This window comes from Ictalurus punctatus, chromosome 4 (genome assembly GCF_001660625.3).
Source record: "Ictalurus punctatus breed USDA103 chromosome 4, Coco_2.0, whole genome shotgun sequence".
NCBI lineage: Eukaryota > Metazoa > Chordata > Actinopteri > Siluriformes > Ictaluridae > Ictalurus > Ictalurus punctatus.
In genome coordinates, this window is record NC_071284.1 from 27,189,789 (window position 1) to 27,212,355 (window position 22,567).

The window sequence follows — 22,567 nt, forward strand, 5'->3', positions numbered from 1 at the left end:
GCATACAACTCAATCTTCCCTAAACACATTCCAAGAATGACAAGTTATAAAACTAACATACTATCATATTTCTAGAACAACTTATCTTCAGTGTTAGTGTTTAAATTTTTTGCCTATAATATGCTATTTGTTCTCATGTCTTCGAGCTATGAATGCGATTTAATGATCATTTTTGACAATACTTCCACAATGCATTAATTATAGCCATCATAAATCTACTACTGTGTAAAAAAATGAATAAGATTTCATTTTTATAAGTATTTATTTTCCTGCTGGCACAAGCACAATTTGCCAGTATAACTCCTGTGCACTGTTAATTTTTGGGCCCATTCCACGTTTTTGCAGTTTTGCATTTTTCTCATAAGAAATGGATCTGGACTCCATAATTGCAGTTCTACAGCATATAATAACATCACATTCAATTGTGTACTTCCGACTTTGTGGATACAGTTTGGGAAAGGCCCACATATGGTATTTTGGTGTTTTCGCCTTATACAGCATGATAGTAAAGAGCTGGCTGGTGGGTGCCAATTGGCAGGTGACCAAACTGGGAGAAATTGTGAGATAAAAATAAATGAATGGGACCTGATCAAGAACATAATGGTGTGAAATTAAAAATCTGCTGGCAGAGGTATATTGAACTCATTGAGGATTTACATTTACTTTACTGCCACTTTTGAGACCTCAAAACAAGGGCAAATTGGTAATCTCCTGACTTCATGACTTAAAAGACAAGTCTCATTTCATATGACATGTTTTTGTGGGAGTATTTATATCACCTCAGTAGATAACTGATTGAATTATTTTATCCATAACACATAAAAATAACTTAGTTGTGGGTACTATATGTGTGGAGATCTGGAAAAACCTATTCACTGCAAAAAAAATAAATAAAGTCATCTTAGCAAGTGAAAATATCTGAATATAGTCAAATGTATCGAGTATTTCTTATTATAAAATTACAATAAACCAAATATATGCTCTGTAAACCTGATTCTAGATATTATTGCTCATTTTAAGCTTGTAGCTTTCTTATTCTATTTGTGAATCATTGTGCTTCTTTCTAGAAATAATTGCTTAAAATTAGCAAAATGATCAGCCAGTACAACAAGACTATTTCAAGCTTGAAATGAGTACATATGGCTTGAACTATGTTTAATAATTTTAAATATTTGGTTTATTATAATCTTATAATAAGGAATTTCCACTTGCTTAAGATGTCATTTTTTACAGTGTTCTGGTGAAATTCTGGCAAGCAGCAACATCAGTTTTTGGCCAAAATTGGGTTTTTCTGCCTATAACATACTCTGACACATCAACTTTAAGGATCCATAAATAGATTTCACTGGAACCATGTGGAAATGTTTTTATTTACTTTTTAATCTTGCTTATTGCCTAAATATGTCTAAAACCTTGCATTTGGGAGTAGTCACATTTTAAAACTGCTACAACTTTTCTTCTGGTAGAGATACATGCTAAAGAGCCCATCTAGGATGGACCACAACATGGATGAGAGAGTGGAGTCCCCCCCAGCACAACTAAATGAGATTTTATTGATATAGTTGTATTCTTACCTTCATCTGAACCTATTGGTAGTGCATATTTATTTCAGGGGTAAGCATACTGTATACCAAAATAACAAACCTAAAGTGCAGTATAATTATATTTGGGCAGCTACTTAATCTAAAAAAAAAAAAAGATTAGGCAACACTTCTGGTAACACTGGAAGAGGAGGGAGTTAACATTTAAGACATCATAAAACTATCAAGATCGTATTACACTGCAATCAAATGCTTCATTTTGCACACATGCCATGATCACTAAAGTAGGAGGCCTGAAACTCTTCTGAGCTCAGTGATTGTTTAGGACATAGTGTAGACACCCTTCAGGTTGATCTTAAATTAAAAGCAAACCATGCAATCTGTTTGGACAGTTAGAAAGTTGAATCATATGTTGCAATATTCTTCTTGTTTATAACTATATCATAAGCATTCTTTTGTTGTATCATAACACTGAATGGTTTTATCAGTGAGTAAATTTTCCCGGTGTGCCTGTATGACTGTTTCTGGGTGGCATATTTCATACATAGCTGAACTCCACAAACACCATCAAGCCTGACATAACCATAAGCTCCAAAAAGCATTCTGTGTGGGTACAAGCTTATCATAGATTTTATCCTAATTATTGGTAATGATAATGCGGCATGCTGCAATTTAGGAGTGCTTAGAAAATGTCCTGGCTCTTATGGTGCACTAATAGTATGATTGTCTAATCAGCCTCTCTCTCTTAGTGGTAATATGCTGTTCTGTAAGAGAAATAGGGGTGTAAGTAGTCCCCTGGTGTTGGTTTTTTGGCTAAAGTCACTCAGTGAGAGATCTCCTGTAGATAGCACAGAAATTACTCACAGATTTCTCCCAAAGGGCAACGACGAAAGCATGCAACATGGGTGCATAGTCTGGCGGACGAAACCTACATGGTAATGGAGACTGAAATAAGCTGCAGATACGTTCATTTTCCACAAAAACAGATTCAATGCCCATTTTAATGACTTGAGTTAATGTACTGCTACGCTAGTAATAATATATTTAAATTATTAACTAAATTACTCAAATAAAGTAAATAAGTCATCTGGTGAAAAACTACTTGAGTAATTATTTTACAGACTACTGTTTTATACTGTATGTCTGCAACTGACACAGCTAATCTATATATTTTCTATCTGAGGACTGAACAATTATGTTAATGTACCAAATGAGTGTGAACATCACTTCCATTATCAACAGTATATAAACATTATAAAGACACATTAGCTAGCTAGCTAAATTAGTCAAATTCTTTTGGATTTTAGTTTGCTAGGTTCATTAGCTCACTTGCTCGCTAGCTCATGGTAATTCATACATGTTTCTAGCTACGTAGTTAGCTATCTAGCAAAGATGCTCCTTAAACATTATCTTGAGCATTACCTATAGGTTTTTTTTTTTAACTTATACTACTTTTTTTTTACATGCACCCTTGTGCATGGAGTTTGCATGTTCTCCCAGTTCTTCCCATCTGTAATTTAAGTACATGTAGTTCATACGTTCCAACCCTGTATATAGGTATATTTCGAATATCTTCACTTCATGTAGTCTCAGAAGCACTGGCACACCTGAGAGAATTGTTTCTTTGGAAACATTGTCTTTTTGTGTACTTTTTCTACACTTTTACTACATTCACAATAATTAATTTCTGTATTACTTATATATATTTCATACATACTGTATGACATTAAAATACATCGTATCATATAGTCGCCCTTCGATATTCAATTTAACTTGACTTATAAAGTGATGCCTATACCTGAAGGTTATTTCTTTAGTTTCACTGCAAGCACAGTAAACATGTTATTATTGACAGCTCTGTATTTGTATTTATAATGTGAGAAACTATTCTCAACAGACGCATGAGTGTGTATTATTATGTGAATTATACCCAGAAGCTATTTAGACACAATATAATATTTATACTCTGCATAATATCATATTTAATTAGCTCAGTGAATGCTTTTATCATTAAACAGAAGTTACGCCCATAATTTGCTGGACAAAAACAGAGGATTATAGGCAGTCATATGATTTTGGAGGAGATATAGTGGTAACATTAGGTAGCTATGTAGTTGTAGTTTTTTTGTGTGTGTTTGTTTTGTTTTGCAACTGTAAGTGAGTAAAGGTGCATTCACACATACAGCGACTTGCAGCGACAAAATGACTGGAGACCATTCATTTTCAATGAAAGCTGGTGACTTCCGGTGATATGCGTGACAGTGACCATTGGCGACCAGATGTGGCCATGTCCAGCGACTTTGAAAGTTGAGAAAATCTTAATTTTATGCAAATTTGGAGTGACTTGGTGCAGCGACTACCAATGGGAGTGAAGACAGTAGAGCGCACGTGATCCATAGCCACCCGTGCTCACTAGCAGAAGCAGCGACAGTAGCCAATTAGCTTAGCTTAACTTAGGATCTTAGTGGGTTTAAAGCAAAATAACAACAACAACAACAACAACAACAACAACAACAACAACAACAATAATAATAATAATAATAACAACAACAACAACAATAATAATAATAACAATAATAATAATAATAATAATAACAATGGAACACACTTCTTGTTGCAATTGAGCTAAATCCCAGTATGGCTCCTATCTTGGCTAAAGTGACCGGCTTGTTGCTGCTTTGGTGCCCGGGAACGAGCAGCACCAACCCGGACATTTCACTAAGGAAACACAGAGGCCATGGCCGAAGAGCTGCGGTCCGGCTCCTGGTCACCATCGAACATATAGTGTATGACACCCTGATGGTGACTCTCATTACTGAAATAGGAGCCATACCAGGATTTTGCTCAAATGTCTGGTGATACTTAGTTTTTTCACATGAAAAGACCATGGTTTGCCCTCTTATTTTACTGTCATGCTTCTGAACATTGTGAATGTACAGGGTGTAATGCTCACTTGGATGAAGTTAGTGTGAAAAGAAATTACTCGTTGCCAGAAGTAAACAAGTCAATGTGTAAATTGGCTTTTTTTGTGTTTGGTTTGACAGCTACACTGACTGACTGAATATGGCAGATGTCAGTAAAAAAATACCCATCAAAATACAGATTCCAATGTAGCCTGCATTTGGATATCTACAATATGTGCATTAATCAGATACAGGTGCGATTTCCTTCCTTCCACCAATGACACAGAGCAAAGCTGTTTGATTTATAGCTCCTGTGGAGATTTCTAGAGAATCTTCCACCTGCTAATCACGAGTGAGGGAGTTAAATGCCATGTCCATGAGATGCTTCACATCTGAGAAATAAATCTCTCTTTCTTCAAAGTGTTGCGAAACCACCAATGACAGGTGACTGGTCTCAAAGCATTAATATTTCTATCAGAAATTCAGAGCAATGCTAGGCTTTGTGAACGTGTACGTCTCCTGTGTCTGCATATAAAGTATGATTTTAAACAAAAACCCTCCATCTGATTTTGAGTTAAAGTTTTATATGATAGACTGTGAACTATTACAGCATAGTGTACAATTTGACTACATAAAAAGTCCCCACATTTGCTCAGTGTGAAGAAAATATCCAGTCACTTCACACTACCAACACCCAAGCCAGGTCATCGCTCAGACTGACACACACACACACGGTTCAGTCCACTCCAAACACACCCTGCTGGCTCAGAGAGCGTGCTCTTCAGTGTGCTACGCCCTTTGCACCGTTTTTCTGGCAGACACAGAGAGCCATGTTTTTGAGAGCAGTCTGGAATATCTGTAATGTCCATGTCATTGTCAGACTTGCATGTTTCAACAAGCTACCAACGCGTGAATGTAAACGTGCTCAGGTTTGGAATGAGTCAAATTCTGCGTGTTTAGACAAGGAAAGCATTATAAATAAAATCTAATGCAATTTTCCAATTAGCTTAAATGCAGGGTTAGGGATTCCTGTCTGTAGATTTGTTTGTTTAAATACATATTTGTGTCAGTTAGCTCATTTATCAGAGTACAAAACCAGTTATATTTACTCCGTGAACATTTCCTATCCATGCCAGTATGTTATGGAAATGGTGTCTTATTGTGAACTTCATGAATTGGGAAATGTAGGTTAAAGTGCAGTGGTTCATTCTACTAAATGGACACGCACACACACACACACACACACACACACACACACACACACATATATACACAAACATATAATCATGTGCCTTAATCATAGTTTCCGGGCTGTGCCTTTTGGTCTTAAGTATTAGTTGGGAGGAACTTTTTTTAGCTGTTCCGGACTTCTTCACTGAGTCATTTTGACTTGTTTAATGCACTCCTACATTACAATCTACAGCACATAAAGCAGAATATCTTTCTTGTATACCAGGACTTTATTTGACTATACTTTGCACATGGCACAGCTCTCAGACAATGACAGAATTGTAGCATTTATAAGAGCTCTGGGGAATTTTATGTCTGAGCCATCCTTCACAAAGCTCAATATAACTCATTGTGTATATTTGTATGTTGTGTATCTGTGTATACACTGTACAGTATCTAGTGTTGAATGGACTGTTATAATGTTCACTGGAGTCCAACATGGACAGAGTTAATTCAACACTAGGGATTTTATTGGGTAGGTTTAAACTTTTACTCATGATCCTCACATGCATTAATGACTACCACAACCACCAAGGGCATTTGCCTTATTTTTGATGTACTGGTTTTGTTTCTGTTTTGTTTAAAATACTTGCATGAATGCGGTTACATCCAAGCCCTATACTGGTGTAGTCCTTACTTGGCACACTATTCACTATGATAACGTGGTTTTGGACCTGACGTGCATACCATATTAGGCATGACTTAAATTGAACCTTAAACAGACATTGTTACTGGTCCACTGTACGCCGATCCTGGTCTGCCTCATTTGGTCTCATAAAAATAATTATATTGTTGTTGGTGCCAGACGAGTTAGTTGAAGTATTTCAGAAACTGCTTGTCTATAGATTTTACACAGAATGGTGTGAAAAAACAAAAAGATAGAGTGAGCTGCGGTTATGCCATCGGAAACGCCTTGTTGATAAGAGAGGTCAGAGGAGAATGGTCAGACTGGTTTGACCTGACAAGAACGCTACGGCAACTCAAAATATCCCCTCTTTACAACCATGGTGAGCAGAAGAGCATCTCATAATGCACAGCATTAAGGTGAATGGGCTACAACAGCAGGAGACCACATTGGGTCCCACTCCTGTCCACAGTGGATCCGGAGTCTATCCTAGTATGGGATGGGGCACCAGTCCATCGTAGGGCACCATGCACACATTCACACACTCATTCAGGGGCAATTTAGCATAGCCAGTCTGCCTACCTGCATGTTTTTTGGACAGTTGGAGAAAACCAGAGAACCCAGAGGAAACCTATGCTATTTTGGGAGGAAATGGAAAACTCCACACAGAGGCACAGGTTACCTGAGCACAGAATTGACACTAGGGTACCTGCTGTGAGACGGCGCTTGTACAATTTATACTATTTGGTTTTAGAAGTCCTACTTCAAGGGGAACGGTGGCCTAGTGGTCAGCACATTTGCCTCCAGGGTTGGGGGTTTGATTCTCGCCACTGCCCTGTGTGTGCGGAGTTTGCATTTTCTCTCTGTGCTTCCTCAAGGCACTCCGGTTTCCTCCCCCAGTCCAAAGGCATGGATTGTAGGCTGATTGGCATCTCTAAATTGTCCGTAGTGTGTGAATGGGTGTGTGAGTGTATGTGTGTGATTGTGCCCTATGATGGGTTGGTACCCGTCCAGGGTTCCCTGGAATAGGCCCCAGACTTCCAGAAAAATGGATGGATGGATGGAAGTCCTACTACATAATGTAGTTTATACATATGCTTTGGTACATTTTATGGTGTGTATAGGGTGGTGTATTATTGCAACCGACAGTATTGTGCAGTTGTGTGTGTTAATATCATAACCTATAGGATTTAAAGTACACACACACACACACACACACACACACACACACACACACACACACACACAGTTTTGATAGGTCAGACCAAGCAATAGTTCTAAAGCATGCTCTCTCTCTCTCTCGCTCTCTCTCTCTCTCTCTCTCTCTCTCATTGTTGCTCTGTCAACCCCCCCCCCCCCCCCCCCCCCCACACACACACACACCCACATTACTCTTAGGGCAGACCAAGTAATAATTCTAAAGGATGCTCTCTCTCTCTCTCTCTCTCTCTCTCTCTCTCTCTCTCTCATTGTTGCTCTGTCAACCCCCCCCCACATTTTTGATAGGTCAGACCAATTAATAGTTCTGAAAGATGCTCTCTCTCTCTCTCTCTCTCTCTCTCTCTCACACACACACACACACACACATACACATTGTTGCTCTGTGCCCCCCCCCCCCCACACACATTTTTGATAGGTCAGACCGAGTAATAGTTCTAAAGGATGCTCTCTCTCTCTCTCTCTCTCTCTCTCTCACACACACACACACATACACACTGTTGCTCTGTCAACCCCCCCCCCATTTTTGATAGGTCAGACCGAGTAATACTAAAGGTCTCTCTCTCTCTCTCTCTCGCTCTCTCTCGCTCTCTACCTCTCCACCCTTCCCTAATTGGCCGCGCGCGCTCTCCAGTTAGGAGTGGATTCTGCGGCGCGAGCGCAGAAGTTAAATCGGCACGCGCTCGAGTCCGTTAGGAGAAAGTGAGTCAGTCTCACACGGAGCGGTGGGATTTCTCCCCCGCTGTTTTATTAATAATAAATGAATAGGCTTTAAAAACCGCACAAGTATACGAACAGACGTCTGGTGTTATAAAATAACTCGGAACACTTCGTCCTGAGGGGGAAAAAAAGTTTGGTATCAGACAGAAAGGTAAGCGACCTGAGGTGTTTTCATGGTTTGTTTTAGTGTGGTTCTTACAGTAGCTATAGGCTATGAGGAGTGGTGATAAATTACATTCAGGACAGACAGTAAAAGATGTGTACTGACAGAAATGACATATTATTGATTTACATCTGATGCTTATCACCTAGGACACATATGAGGTTGTGAACTGCTTTTGGTTGTAGTGATAAATAAGTGTAAGAGCAGGTTTATTTGTGCTGTTTTTCTCTGAGGGAGTTTCAGTCTTTCTCATAAAAAAAAAGAAAAAAAAAAAAGAAAAGAAAAGGTTTTGGGATGATTTCTGAGAGAACCCCATGACCTGTGGCTTATTAATAAACATGTTATACTTAATATTATGACTACAACTACTATTACTACTACTAATAATAATACAAAATAATCAACTTTTGCCCTTTAACAAGTGCGTGAAACAACTGTGTTAAAAGACTCCAAAAGCACAAAATTCCTGAAGACTGAATAATTCCTTATTTCTTTCCACACCACCTCTCCCTGTCTCTGTCTCTGTCTCTACAGTGTTTCCCTTATACTTCACCAATGTGATATGCAGCTGTAATAAGCTCTTTGCCTATATATCTGTGAGATGCAAACTTCACACACCTCATTAATCCACTATCTCTAGAGCAAGACACTCCGCGTTAGACCACCGCAAACAGATAAGGACGAGCAATTCAATTAATGAAAGATTAACAGGGTTCTGAAAGGTGATTTTCAGCAGGCTGAGCCAGAGACGTGGACAGAGGAATGTTTAGAGGGAGGAAAAAAGGTCAGGGCTGAGTGTCGGAGGAATGAGAGAACAGCCGTCCCGCAGTCTGCCTCTGCTCCGACTCTGCACCTCTGTGCCAAGAGCAGAGCTGTAGAGCGCCAGTTCACTGCTGACTCTGTGGGCTCTCGTACAGAACGGGGGAAACACCGCTGGCTTGGGTTTTAAACCGCCGAGAGCGATCTCTCTTCTCCAAGACATGCTCATCCAGATAATAACTCTTTGTGATGCTTAGACACATTATGGAATGTCTCCTTCGTGCACCCTGGTGTTTTACAGGAGGAGTCCGAGAGAACGCTCCAGTCATGAGCTGCGGTCAGTCATCCAAAGAGAGAAAGAGAGAGAGAGAGAGAGAGAGAAGAAAGAGCGCTTCTGGCAGAAGTCCAGGGCGTCTGCTTGAAGAGGAGTCAGGAGTAAATAAACAGTGGAGTTTCTCATTTGTGCCAGCCCTTAAATCTGATTCATGATGGTGAAACACTAAGACTGAACAATGTGACGATATAAATCGATATCATGATAAACTACACTTGTCTGAGAGTATTGGACGTGCTTTTTAACGCTGACCAAGTCAATTTCCACTCAGAGTAATAATGTATTGACTGCACATTAACATATTTCAATATACATGTTATGTTTTTGATTTGAAACTTGGGACAAATCAGTGTCCCAGATCACCAGGACAAGCACGTTTTATGTCCATTCTTTTAGTTTTTTATTAAAAGAACGTGTACTGGAACAACCAGAATAACAGAAAACAGTTAATCCCTCCAGAATTTCACGACTTTGCGATCACAGAAATGAGCGCAAAATGAAGCAAACTCTGCACTCTACAGAGGAGCTTGCACCGCTTTAAAATTACCATAGATTCGGGTCAAAACGCTGCACATGATGTCATCACGACGTGCATTCAGTCGAAACTCTCTTCGATTCACATGCGTCAAACAGGAATACAGCTAAAAGGTCTCATTTAGCAGCAAACATCACTGGATAAGACCGTGCAAAACTATTTTTTCGATTGCAATTTTGCCAATTCAAGTAGTAAAACAATAAAAATTTGAAAAATGCTACAGCAAAATCAAGCATTTTTGTTGGCAACAATCACACAAAAAACTCTGCGAAGTCCTGTACGGACTGCAGAATAAAAAGAAATACACATCTCATCGACGTTTGCAAAACAGAATTTGTGTGTAGGTGTCTGTATGTGGTAGCACTATGGTGTTTGGGTGGTAACAGCTCATAACACTGAGGTGCTACTAATCTTTCTGTCTGCATGCTGCCTTTCTCCCACTCCTTCACCCTGTCTGTCTCCCCTCACATCCATTATCTTCCACTATATCAACTGTACAAGAGCCAAGAAAGCAGAAATGAAGAACACAATGTAATGAAAGTTCAGGAGTTTCGGGATGGATGTAACAGGTTTCCACAGACGTTCCTCTGTGGTTTCCATAACAATGTGCTGACCTTCGAGGAACGATGGCTGTTGGAGCCACAAGAAATATACAAATGCTGGGCTCATTGTGAAGCTCTTCAGCTTTCACTTCATTTCCATTCTTTCAGTATGGTCTTTCCCATCCATAGTCATATGGAATTTTTATTAAATGTTGTGCGATGATAATTAAATCAGATCTCACTGAGTTTTTAATATCCCTGTTGCTCTGCGATCCAATCCTTCTTCTTCAGTAGGTGGTTCGGTGTGTTCGATTTGGGTTGGAAGACAACGTTGCGTCTCTGATGTTTTGCCAAACCCTGCAAGGGTTTGCGAAGTTGTTTACTTTTAATACAAGAGCATCAGCTATCAGCTAGTACCCGCGCTGTGATGTTGGTATTGTATCAGAAATGCAAATAGTGGGCTCGGCGCATCCCTAATCATTATTTTAGTCATTGTACCAGCTTGAATACTCAATAAAGAAAATAAGCATTGCACATACATCTGTCAGGCATTCTCTTTTTGCTCAGCACATGTTTAAAGGTGAGTGATGGCACCGTGGATTAGTAGTAGAGATATATGACAGACTTACTGTACACTCTCACTGTATAAATCACACTGTATACTGTAGTTCTGTGCATTTTTCAAGTTCACTATGAGGGGTTCCACCTCTTGAGCACTTACACTTCAAACGGTTCTTTTGGCAGGTTGGGGGTCAAGTGAAGTCGTATCACAAAATCACTCTCGGAAAATAAAGTTGGGCCTGGAAGATTGAAGTAACCTGTTGTTGCTGCTTAAGCAGAAGATCCCAATATGTGAATATGTGTGGAAGACAGATGAATAATGCTATACATTCTGAAGAATGCTTACTTTCTTATGAAACGACAGATTGACACTGCAGTGTTGCCCCATCCTGTTCAATTACAAAGGGAAATTTAGTGCAATGCTCTTTTTAATACATTAGAACAGTTTTTTTTCCACATTATTTTTTCAGATAATCCATGTTTTTGACATGATGCATAGAACATGGACAAGACATCTAACTGAACACTAAAGGAGATACACATGCTTAATGAAAGAAGGCTGAAAGAAGTATCAGGAGCAGTTTTCAGTTGGATTTGTCTTCTTCTGAGTAGGAATGGAAAATCCTACATATACAGTATGTAGTTATAAAGGGCAGATTTCAAAAAAATAAAATCAACCCACATGGGTTTATCTGCCCGGTTACCATAATTCACTAACATTTCCCCACAAATGAGGCACACTGGCGTAGCATCCTGATTAACAGTGGAATAGTTAACTAATTAAAATTTTAAGAATCCATTCTGGGACGCACGGTGACTTAGTGGTTAGCACGTTCGCCTCACACCTCCGGGGTTCGAGTCCCGCCGGGGCCATGTGTGTGTGGAGTTTGCATGTTCTCCCTGTGCTGCGGGGGTTTCCTCCGGGTGCTCCGGTTTCCTCCCCCAGTCCAAAGACATGCATGGTAGGCTGATTGTCGTGTCTAAAGTGTCCGTAGTATATGAATGGGTGTGTGAGTGTGTGTGTGATTGTGCCCTGTGATGGACTGGCACCCTGTCCAGGGTGTACCCCGCCTTGTGCCCGATGCTGCCTGGGATAGGCGCCAGGTTCCCCGTGACCCTGAAAAGGAGTAAGCGGTAGAAGATGGATGGAGAATCCATTCTTATTGAACCCGGCTCCCTTTGTTTTCGTGGCTGACTCAAAAGCTCGCTGCTTTCTCACTTTCATCTTCTCCTCTTGTGCGTCTTCCTGTTTGCTCGGAAGGATGGCAAATGTTTTCAGTTGTTTGTAGAGCCGCTGGCTTACTCTGTGCTTTTTCTTCAAAATTACACCAGCGGTTGTTGACCTATTCGTATTTCAACACAGCTGTTTACAAGATACAACAAACTTTGCTTTAACTTGAACGTTTAACAGTTTGAGCAAGGTGACTCGGACATAAACTTCTGGATTGCAGCAATGTCATACATATAACGTAACACAAAAACCGCTCAACGGCATTATCTGAAGATACGGATTAGATTCGTAACTGTGAAAACACTTTTTGCATTCGCGTTCATTGTGTTCACCCGTTTTTTGCGACCCAGGGCTTGGAAAAGCCTGTATCAGAGGATTTTCAGGGAGACAAAACCATGGGAGCAGATGGAGAAAGAAAAAAGCGGAACATTTGATGACTTGTATACAAGCGGGTATTCTTGTTTGTGTGTGTGTGTTGCGTGTAAGTGAACCAGACTCACTAACTTCATGCTCTCTGGCAGCTCCTCTTTCTTCTTCTCTGACACTAAGTACGTAAGCAAGTGAACTACTCACCGTCTGATCCCTCTAAAACCGCACGTGGGAAACAGCAGTGTTTTCACTAAAGAGCGGAGACATTATCTGAGCACTTTAGAGTAGCTTCACTTTGTCACTCCTTAATTATAGCTATCGGGGTTCCTCTCAGGATGTCTAAAGTTACCCATAATTCCAAAGGTCTATCAGTCGGAGATCAGGCATTCTGGGTATGTAATGGGCTTTAGGAGTTTTTGGCTTAAAGGAATTCCTTTGCTCCTTACTCTCTTGGTCATGAGATACCTACCTGGATCTCTCCTAGCTGAGTACAGGAACGGCAGCTGAACGTTTTCCGTTTGCACAGATAAGAGGGGGATTAAAAACATGGCATTAAACATGGATTTAACTAAAGAAAATACGGATGAGGTGTAAAGAGTATCCTTGCTAGAAAGCAGGAAGCGTTCATTTCATCCACCATGTTTTTAGCGATATCTGATACTTTCCCAGTGATTATCTACTGAATGCCTTTTCTATTGTATATTAGTGTCAGGCGGTAATGCAGTTACAAGTGTATTTCCTCAGTGTAGTCTTAAACTGGAGCCATATTTAGGTTTATGGAACTATGTAAAGAATTAATAGAATAAATAGATTTTGCAGCACAGCTGAACAAAGATAATTAAGTACTCGATTTAAAACAAATTATAATTATGTGCAAAAATGCACACATGCTTGCCTGCCAGCTGTGCTGTATGATATATAGGGTTGATTAGTTGTTTGTTGCATATAGGAACCGGAGCTTAACTAATAACATGAGTTAAGTTGTCCTCACACATACGCGCTCGCAGATCAGATCAGTATCATGTGTCCTTTACTTACAGACATGTCATTAGTCATTAACGTGGGTTGTCTTTACTAGTGAATTTGGTGTTCATCTACTTACATTTATTCAATAAATGCCTTAAGCCGCTATTTTAAGAATTGACTAATCTTTTCAGGACAGAATTGCACGACTCTCACCATATAACAGATTGTAGTAAGGACAAGCAAAGTTTACAGAGAGAAGAACATGATGGAGAGTAAAGAAGGATGATGACAAGGCGTGAAGTTAAATGGGATAGAAAAAGAGGAAAGAGGAAAGAAATCAGCATGTTCTTCATAAATAAGATGATTAATGACTGGACAATCTAGTGATCATGAATAAGCACTAATTTATCTGTCACATCATTTGTATTCTAGTTTGTGTGTGTGTGCCCAGCGTGACTTGACTGGATAACCTCAGATCCCACAGTGCCACTCCCTGCTCACTCCCCATGCCCTCTGTGCACTGCTGCATGCTTCTGCTGGTGTATGATCCATCAGCTCCAGCATTATCTCCTTTACCGTGGTCAAAAGAGGACAGCAACATTTCCTTAAGTAAACAGACCTGTGCTTGGATGGGACATCACAGCTAGGAATGTGGGTAGAATATCTGTAAGCATGTATACAGTATCTAGGGCTGCAACTAACAATTTCTAACAAATTGTTACTAACAAATTAAAATTAATTAATTAGATGAATGACTCTAAAATTATACTAACTTACCAAACAATATTTCGTAAAAAAAAAAATAAAATAAAAAAAAATCCAGAATTTCAATCAGTATTACAGAACTCTTAAAGGTACAATAGTCACTTTTTTTTATTCCTTACTTGTACAAAAACAACAACACAAAATTGTGGATTAAGTCGTGGCCCAAAAAAAAAAAAGGCAAACCCATCTAATCATTAGAGACTAACCTTACCTAATGCAGCTTTAACTAGGTTTATTAAAATAACAGGCCACTAACTGCAATACAACATTACTGATATTTATTAGATAATCTTTCACAGAATGAGTCAACCAAATGAAACACCAATGTAAGGTTACTGTTCATTCTTTTTTACTGGCTCCTCACATCTGCGATGGGTTGGTATCCCCTTCAGGCTCCCCATGACCCTGTGGTACAGAAAATTCTTCACGCTTTTTACAGCTATCATTTTTGGACTGTGAAATCGACTCCACAGATTTGAAGTTTTCAAAGCCTGGAATCAGTGAATCAGCTCTTTTTAGACTAGACTCCAAAGTTTTGAAATTGACTCTTAGTTTTCAATGAGTAGTACCAGTGAATCGACTCTTTTTGGAATCTAATCTAAAGTTTTGAAGTTGACTCTTAGTTTTCGGTGACTGGAACCAGTGAATCGACTCTTTTTAGAATCAAATGTAAAGTTTTGAAGCTGACTCTTAGTTTTCAGTACCTGGAATCAGTAATTTGACACATTTTGGGATTGACTTTGATGTGAACCGAAAGTAGGATGGTGACCGAGACGTGACTCACAAGCTACTTCAAAATATCTAGTATTTATGCAATGAAAATTAACTACTTTGTCTAATGAATTTAAGACCATGCTCAGTCATTTTTAACCCATCGAGTTGTCCTTCAATCTACCAACTTTTTGCCTAAAGTAGCATGAGATAATATTCTATCATAGTGAAGGAAAGGTTGATAAATATAACTGTAATACAATACAGCTAGAAAACCAGATAATGCCGTATAACATCTGGGTTACGCATGTAACCCTGTTCCCTGAGAAGGGAACAAGACGTTGTGTTTAGCATAACACTATGGCACTTCCCATAGTGTTATGCTGAATGCAACGTCAAAGTTCCCTTTGAAAGGGAACTCAACACACAGTTATTAATAAGCATGATTCAATCAGGGACATTGCTCTTCTACTGTTTCTGACATTCAGAACAAACAAATATTACTCACATGAAAACACAAGTTATATCATGAGGCCAACAGCATAGTGCAATGTAAAGTGTTTCCATACATGAGGTTGTAATGTGATCTGGCTTTTCCATCAAAAGTGATATAATACACCAGAGCATGCTTCATAACACAGCCTACCTAATCAATAATGAAGCTCTTTTTATTATTGATTTTTTTTTTTTTTTTTTTTTAGCAATTATGTCAGTCAGTTCTTACAGCCCTAATGGTGGTTGTGGAATGAACTGCATGACTCATCTCTTTGCAAATTGGACCATACAGACCTTCTCTTTAGATATGACAATGCGGACTGTGCGTACTGTTCAGAAAGCAGGAGTGTCTTGTGTGTTTACTCAAACATTCATTCATTTGTTTAAAGGAATGCAACTTCCAGTTTCTAGAAGCAGAGGAATTCTCTCAGGGAAGTTCAAGAATAGTTGTGGGTAATAATTCCTTGTTGAAGAAAATGTTCTTGCCCCCACACACACACAATTTCACACCACTTTACTGACTAATGAAGCGAGACATCAGACATCATCACTGACTCACAGCACTGAATACAATTTCTATTGTAAAAGGAGCGGAGAAGCATAAAAAGGAACCGAGAGCCATGAATGTGAGAAAGAAAGACAGGCATTTAAAAAGAGGCTGGAAGTGGCCATCTTCCACAAGCCGATCTTTTGTTTAGGGACAAACTGACGCAGAGAGAGAGGGAACGAAAGAGTGTGTGTGTTAGAGGACAAAAGCAAGGACCTGAATAGGACAGCAGCAGATATAGAATTGCTCAAATGCTCCTATTGGAGACCGTGGTAAAAAAAAAAAAAGCCAAGCATTCATATAGGCTTTAACAAGGTTATACACGTGCACACACACACTCAAACAAACACATGCACCTCCCACGGAGATGCTCAGCCCCTAACAAGCTAACAAGGCTCTCTGCTCTCTACATCACAGCGCTGATTGTCTCCCACTGTGAAGACAGCGACCCTGAACCAGCGAGAGGAGATCAGACACCACTGAGCATACACACTGAAGTCGCCAGGATGGCTGGCCTCTCATCAGTCTGGATGGGAGTGATGGGGATGCTGTCGCTGTTCTGTCTGCATGATGTAAATTGCACAAAGGAAAGTGTCCCCAGGGTCAAACTCGGATATAAAGGTAGGCACCTACACCTACTGGGTGATACTTCAGAGAGACAGCATAATGAAATAATAATCCTAAGATATTTTTGGAATCATTACAGACATGGTTATATAGACAATATAGCATCATGCTGCACTGTAGATTTGTCTCTACACAGTTTAAACACCCATTAATCATTTTGAAAGAAGTTGTTTGTTCGGTGGTTCATTATTTACTTACATGTAAATATTATGCTTTGTGTTTGATTTATTGTAATTGCTCAGGGGGGACACTGCTGTCTCGATGTTTGTGTGTGTGCGATAAAGCATAGACCTTACTTACAACACGCAGACACACGCACACACACTCACACACAAACACACACAAACACACACACACATACACACACACACTCTTGTCATCTTTAAAAGGTTTTCTATTTAGCTGTTTATTATAGAAAGTATATACCACTATGTTTAATATGTATAATGAACAAAGTTACATAAAAAGCGATTTTTTTGGTTGTTCAAGTAAATGCAGTTTCATGTTTTTTTTTTTTTACAAAGCAAACCCTGACAAACACATGACTCTTTACATGACTCTCTTTGTCTCTGTTTTATTCATTTCGTGTTTGGCCTTTTGGGTGTGGTGGCATTAAAAAGAGGCACATGTTGATGTGGTTGAAGGGTTTGCTTTTCAAGAATCGAAAGTCTCTCATTACACCTGGCTGTTTCCACGACTGTGTCCTAACCACCACGCAGCCTCTCTCGCTTGTTACACGATTCCCAAAATGTTCTCCGAACTCTACAAACATCTATATTTTATTTTGCTTAATTTCAGGTGAAACCGACATAATGTCTCTCTACAGCTGTAACATCTTTGAATTTAGATTAAGCTTTCAGCATTACCCCAGGTAATACTGCACCTTTTATCTTAAGAGGAGGTCTAGCACACTTCTGCGACAACACACACTTACACACTCTCAAATGCGGATAATGGGAGCTGTTACAGGATAGAAAAACCTGTGCTGCTACCGAAGTCTATATGAGGCATAAAGGAAACAAAAAGTAATGGTCATGGTTCATTGAAACATGTTGCATGTTGGCCATGGATAGTTACGTTTAAGAGAACACTGTAGGTTTACGTGACTCCATGAGTTGTGTGCACTGGTCCATTTTTCTATTTTTTTTAATACATTTTGGCTCATTTAAGCCAAGCTTCACATTGTTACTCGTCATCATGGATGTATAAACCAGTAAATCTCTTAATTACATATTCTCTGTGCTCCAAAAAGGAATGATTAAAGACTTCATGTTTATTTCTTTTTTTTTTCTTCTGTTCTCCCTTTCATTATGTCCCATGTTCAGACACTGCTGTGGCTTTTAGGGCTACGCAAATGTGCAGCATGTTTGTTTTCGCCACCAAGGGAAATAAAAGTTCAAGCTCCCTCAAAACCCCTTTCGGAATGAGAGCACCGGCAAGCTAGCTTTACTCAAAATAAAGTCACATTTACATCAACAGCCTTAGGCCAATCAAAATATGAGTGATGAGAATGCACCATTTATTTTGTAATTTTATAGCATATAGAAAATATAGGTGTTTAAGTACAGTGCATGGTCTGTATTTCTGAGTACAAGCGGTAGACAGAATACACGGGGATAAGTGCTTGTTATAGAAATGCTGAATTGCTTATTCAGTAAATGCATACAAGTCAAAGAGGGTCAATAGAAAATGTCGACTTTTAATCGGTAAAATAGTTAGGCCACCACACACCACTAGAGTTCAATGTGCCTAGGTCTTTCTTCTACCAGTTTCTGGAACTGTACTGGAGAGATGAACACCATTATTCTCTCAGTTTGTGTTTTGATGATGGTGCTGGAGAGGACTGTCTATGTAACATGTCACTCCAAAACCTCCCATCTCCATATACAACATAGCATATGATTTACATCTTTTTTTAGACTCATTGCACCATTCAGTGAGTCCTCGTGCTCTGTGGATTTGGGTGGATTCATCCTGGAAGAGACCAGTGACCCGTCCTTCTTCAACTCAACTGTCTGTTTATGGGTCACCTTTAAAGACAGTGAAGACAAATAAGACCACATAGCACCAGGGCGTCACCTGGCTTGGGCATTAGTGGCTATAGCCCCGAAGATTTTATTCTTTATGCCCAAATAATTCTCCACTTGTCTCCACTAGTGGTTTGTCACAACATAACTGAACATCAGTGAAAGACGACAGCGATGTTGTAATTTTGTATCTTCAGTGAACGGAGGCGAGACCAATCATACACGGTTTACAGGAATGTACGTGGAAACACTCGTGTCAGATTGGCTTACAGGTCTCAATTCTGCTACACACTAGCTCACACAGTCAGTTAGTGTGAGGGAAAAAAATGGATTTCTTACCAGTAAGGGGGTGAAACTGAAACACCTCTCATACTGAGTAGGAAAACAATGTGTGTATGTCTATACCGTATGAGTTCCATGTTATGTGAACATGATATGAGCAGAGCATACGGAGTAGCTAACGTACTTTGCATGGCTTTGTAGCAGTTACCCCATACATTGATAGCTTAGTTGAGCCTCCCCTTGGCTAGCGACACCAAACTAGCATAGACTCATTTTAGATAGAAGTTGTATATTTTATCGGTCTGGTAGTCCTGCACACAGTGCAAACACCCCAGGCAAGTTTTATTATAAATCCAACGTTTTGTCCAATTTTCAAATATTTTTTAAAGCAATTAGCCCTCACATGCAAGAATAAAAAGCATGGAAAATGTTTTTAGACATTTTTTGATGGAGAAGAATCTGGGCTCAGCCCTGCATGATGTTGGCCATCTAACGCCCTGCATAGCACATCCATGAAGTTCTGTCATTTAAAGCTCTCTTATTTTAACAAAACATGCAAGTTCAGGTTATCCTCAAACATCATTGGGGTCCCCAAAAAAGTGTCCGTAGTGTATGAATGGGTGTGTGAATGTGTATGTGATTGTGCCCTGCGATGGATTGGCACCATGTCCAGGGTGTATCTTTATAAAGTATATATAGTAGAAGTCACTGTAGAAAGAAAAATAGCCTTGAGCCATCTTCTCTGAATCAGTAAACTCTTCAGAACATCAGAACCGTTTCTGTATCACTGGACAGCTTAAAAACAGATTGATTCCACTTTGAAGAAAGAAACGCTAGAATAATTAGTACCAGTACTACATATGAAGATCAATAACAGTGAAAGCTTTTACAGCCCTTATAATGTAGTTTATGTGGAGTGGAGACTCAGTGTTTCTGTATGCCAGTTAATGTGATGATATTTGCTATGATATGTGATGATATTTGCTATGGCATTTGAGAGAGAACGTTGAACAAGCACGGTGGTCCAGGGCTGCAGCGTTTATGGCAAATTAGTAATGAGACTATTACCCACAATAGTCTTTAATTCATTCATTTATCTTAAATAACCATTTTATCAGGGTCAGGGTGATGGTGGATCCAGAGCTTCTCCCAGAAACACTAGGCGTGAAGTTGGAATACAACCTGGATGGGGTGCCAGTCTCTCACCACACACGCGTGCACACACACACACAGACACACACACACACCTGGGGGCAATTTAGAGCCACAAAACCACCTACTGGTGCGGTGGAGGTGGGAGGAGATCTTGGGAAACCTACACAGACACAGGGAGAACATGTGAAACTCCAAACAGACTGCAATCCGAGCTCAGAATTTCAGCAGGGACCCTGCAATAACCCGCTGTGCCACCGTGCTGCCTGTCATCATTATTTAATGCTAAAATTACTAAGCACTAAAAACACTCCCACAGGGTAGAACAGAGGCTCCCGAAATAAAAGCTGACACACAGACCTACACTAAATACTTTTTTCTTTTTTTTTTTAAAAAAAAACCTATTTCAGTCACATATCAATGTATACTTTCAGAGAATAGTTTTAATATTCTGTTTCCTTTTGTCAGCACTAAAGAGTCTGATCTGGGATTTTTTTATAATCATAATCAGATGTTTACTACACAGCTTGATATTTCAGATGAATAACAATAATAAGCAGGTTATACTCTGATGATGCGTACTTGATCCTAACATAATTTTCTATTAATTTGTGTACTGTCCAGTAAATACACAATCCTGTAAAACTGTTTATATGCTTCAGTCCATATTATAGCAGTGTTGGAGTTAAAGATCTGAGCAAACTAATGAACTAAAATGATTGCTGAGTAAAGAGTAAGCTTTGGTATGAGCTAAGAAAACAATTGCTAACCATTTACTTGCCCTTAAAAACAACGTTCTCTGTAGCATTCCATGTAACGGTCCATATGCAAGTGTAACACAAGAGACTGCATTGATGGCCATAAACAAACTGGGGGATTACTAGAACGCACAAGCTAATCGTGGGCCGTTGAGTCCGACCGAAGGGGTTGAGTCTCCTGAGATTTCGCCACAGTGAGGATATTGTGGGCTGCAGGACTACACTGATCTTTCAGCGGGGATCAGAATTGACACTGTTTGTAGAGCAGATTAGCCAGGGCTGAGATGGGGTTGGCAGGATGGAGGTGTATTATGTTTTTTAGAGAGTCTCTTTGTACAAATATTGATTGTGGGTAACCTATCCGAGACCCTCACGCCTCTGGGGGATAACGGTTGCGTCAATCCGACTTCAGATTTAGTGAGCATACACGTCTTTTCTTCTCATAACACTCATAGACACAGGCTCGGGTGTTTAAACAGGATGAAGGCTTACCGAATACCTACCGCAGACCAAGAAATATGACGAAGGAATGAATTGCCATGTAGGTCGTGTCCATGTGAGAAAAAGGAAATTCCGAACAAATAAATGGAGGGAATGAGGAAATTAGCAAGAGTGTAAGAATGTCAATGAGCAGGTGTTGTAAAGAGTGTGTTCCAAAGGAGAAACGCCAAGATCTTGATGCAGAGTGATCTCATGGTTGTCATAAACCAGCAGACAGAGCATACTGAATGAACTTGAGCATTCCAAACAGGTCCAAGCACATCAATTATTTTGACAGATCTGCATCTGTATGCTAGATGTAGGAATTATGTGGATGTCTTCAAACACAGTAAATTATATCATGTTGTTTTTCTCTTCGAGACTTTATGGGTATTTGAATTGTCAAATACCCATATTTGTGCGTGAAGGAAACCATGTGCAAGCACTTACTGAAATTTTGGCCACTTTTCCTCACAGATTCCCACCATAGTTGGCTTGTTTGCTAACTGAGAGCTTCAGCACTATATTGCAATATGTCTTTTCCCTCAGGGAGTGACAGAGAAGGAGCATGAGCCCTGACTCTGTAAGTGGCCTATCAGGCTGATGTGTATTATGTGAGGAGAGATTTGAGAGAGATAGACAGACAGATTGGAAGTGAGTGAGTAGCTAAGCTCTGATGTCATCGATTTGCTTTGCATGTATTAGTCAGGAAGTGTGAGAGACAAAGGAAGGCACGATGGACTATACAGAATATGCAGAAAGGCTGAAATTTGAGCATTTTCTGCCTACAAAAAAGCTTCCAAAATACTGTTTAATAGCGATTAGTAATAATTAAATGGAGAAATTATTGTAACTTTTTATTTGACTAGGTATAAATCTTGATTACTTTATTCCAGCATTTGTAGACTTGTTTGTCAAGGTTCACATTTGGCATGAATACTTGAGTCGGCATGAAAACTTCACACAGAATAATTCCTTCTGAACCCTGGACTGATTGTGCATTCGCTCCATCACTTTTGTGCCAAT

General features: G+C 39.6%; 1 protein-coding gene across 3 annotated transcripts in view; it reads left to right on the forward strand.

The window, feature by feature from the left end:
• The first annotated feature begins 8,131 nt into the window (after nt 1–8,131).
• The window catches only part of sema3d (sema domain, immunoglobulin domain (Ig), short basic domain, secreted, (semaphorin) 3D), a 39,536-nt gene continuing 25,100 nt past the window's right edge, over nt 8,132–22,567 (forward strand). Inside the window, exons 1-2 of one of the 3 annotated variants that reach the window (XM_017466715.3) lie at nt 8,132–8,388; nt 16,633–16,836. In XM_017466715.3, coding sequence (XP_017322204.1) covers nt 16,722–16,836 — 115 coding nt within the window. In that variant the 5' untranslated portion in view covers nt 8,132–8,388; nt 16,633–16,721. Of the gene's footprint in view, nt 8,389–14,175; nt 14,349–16,632; nt 16,837–22,567 lie in introns of those variants that run through there. The other 2 variants (XM_017466713.3, XM_017466714.3) reach the window with 2 other exon arrangements.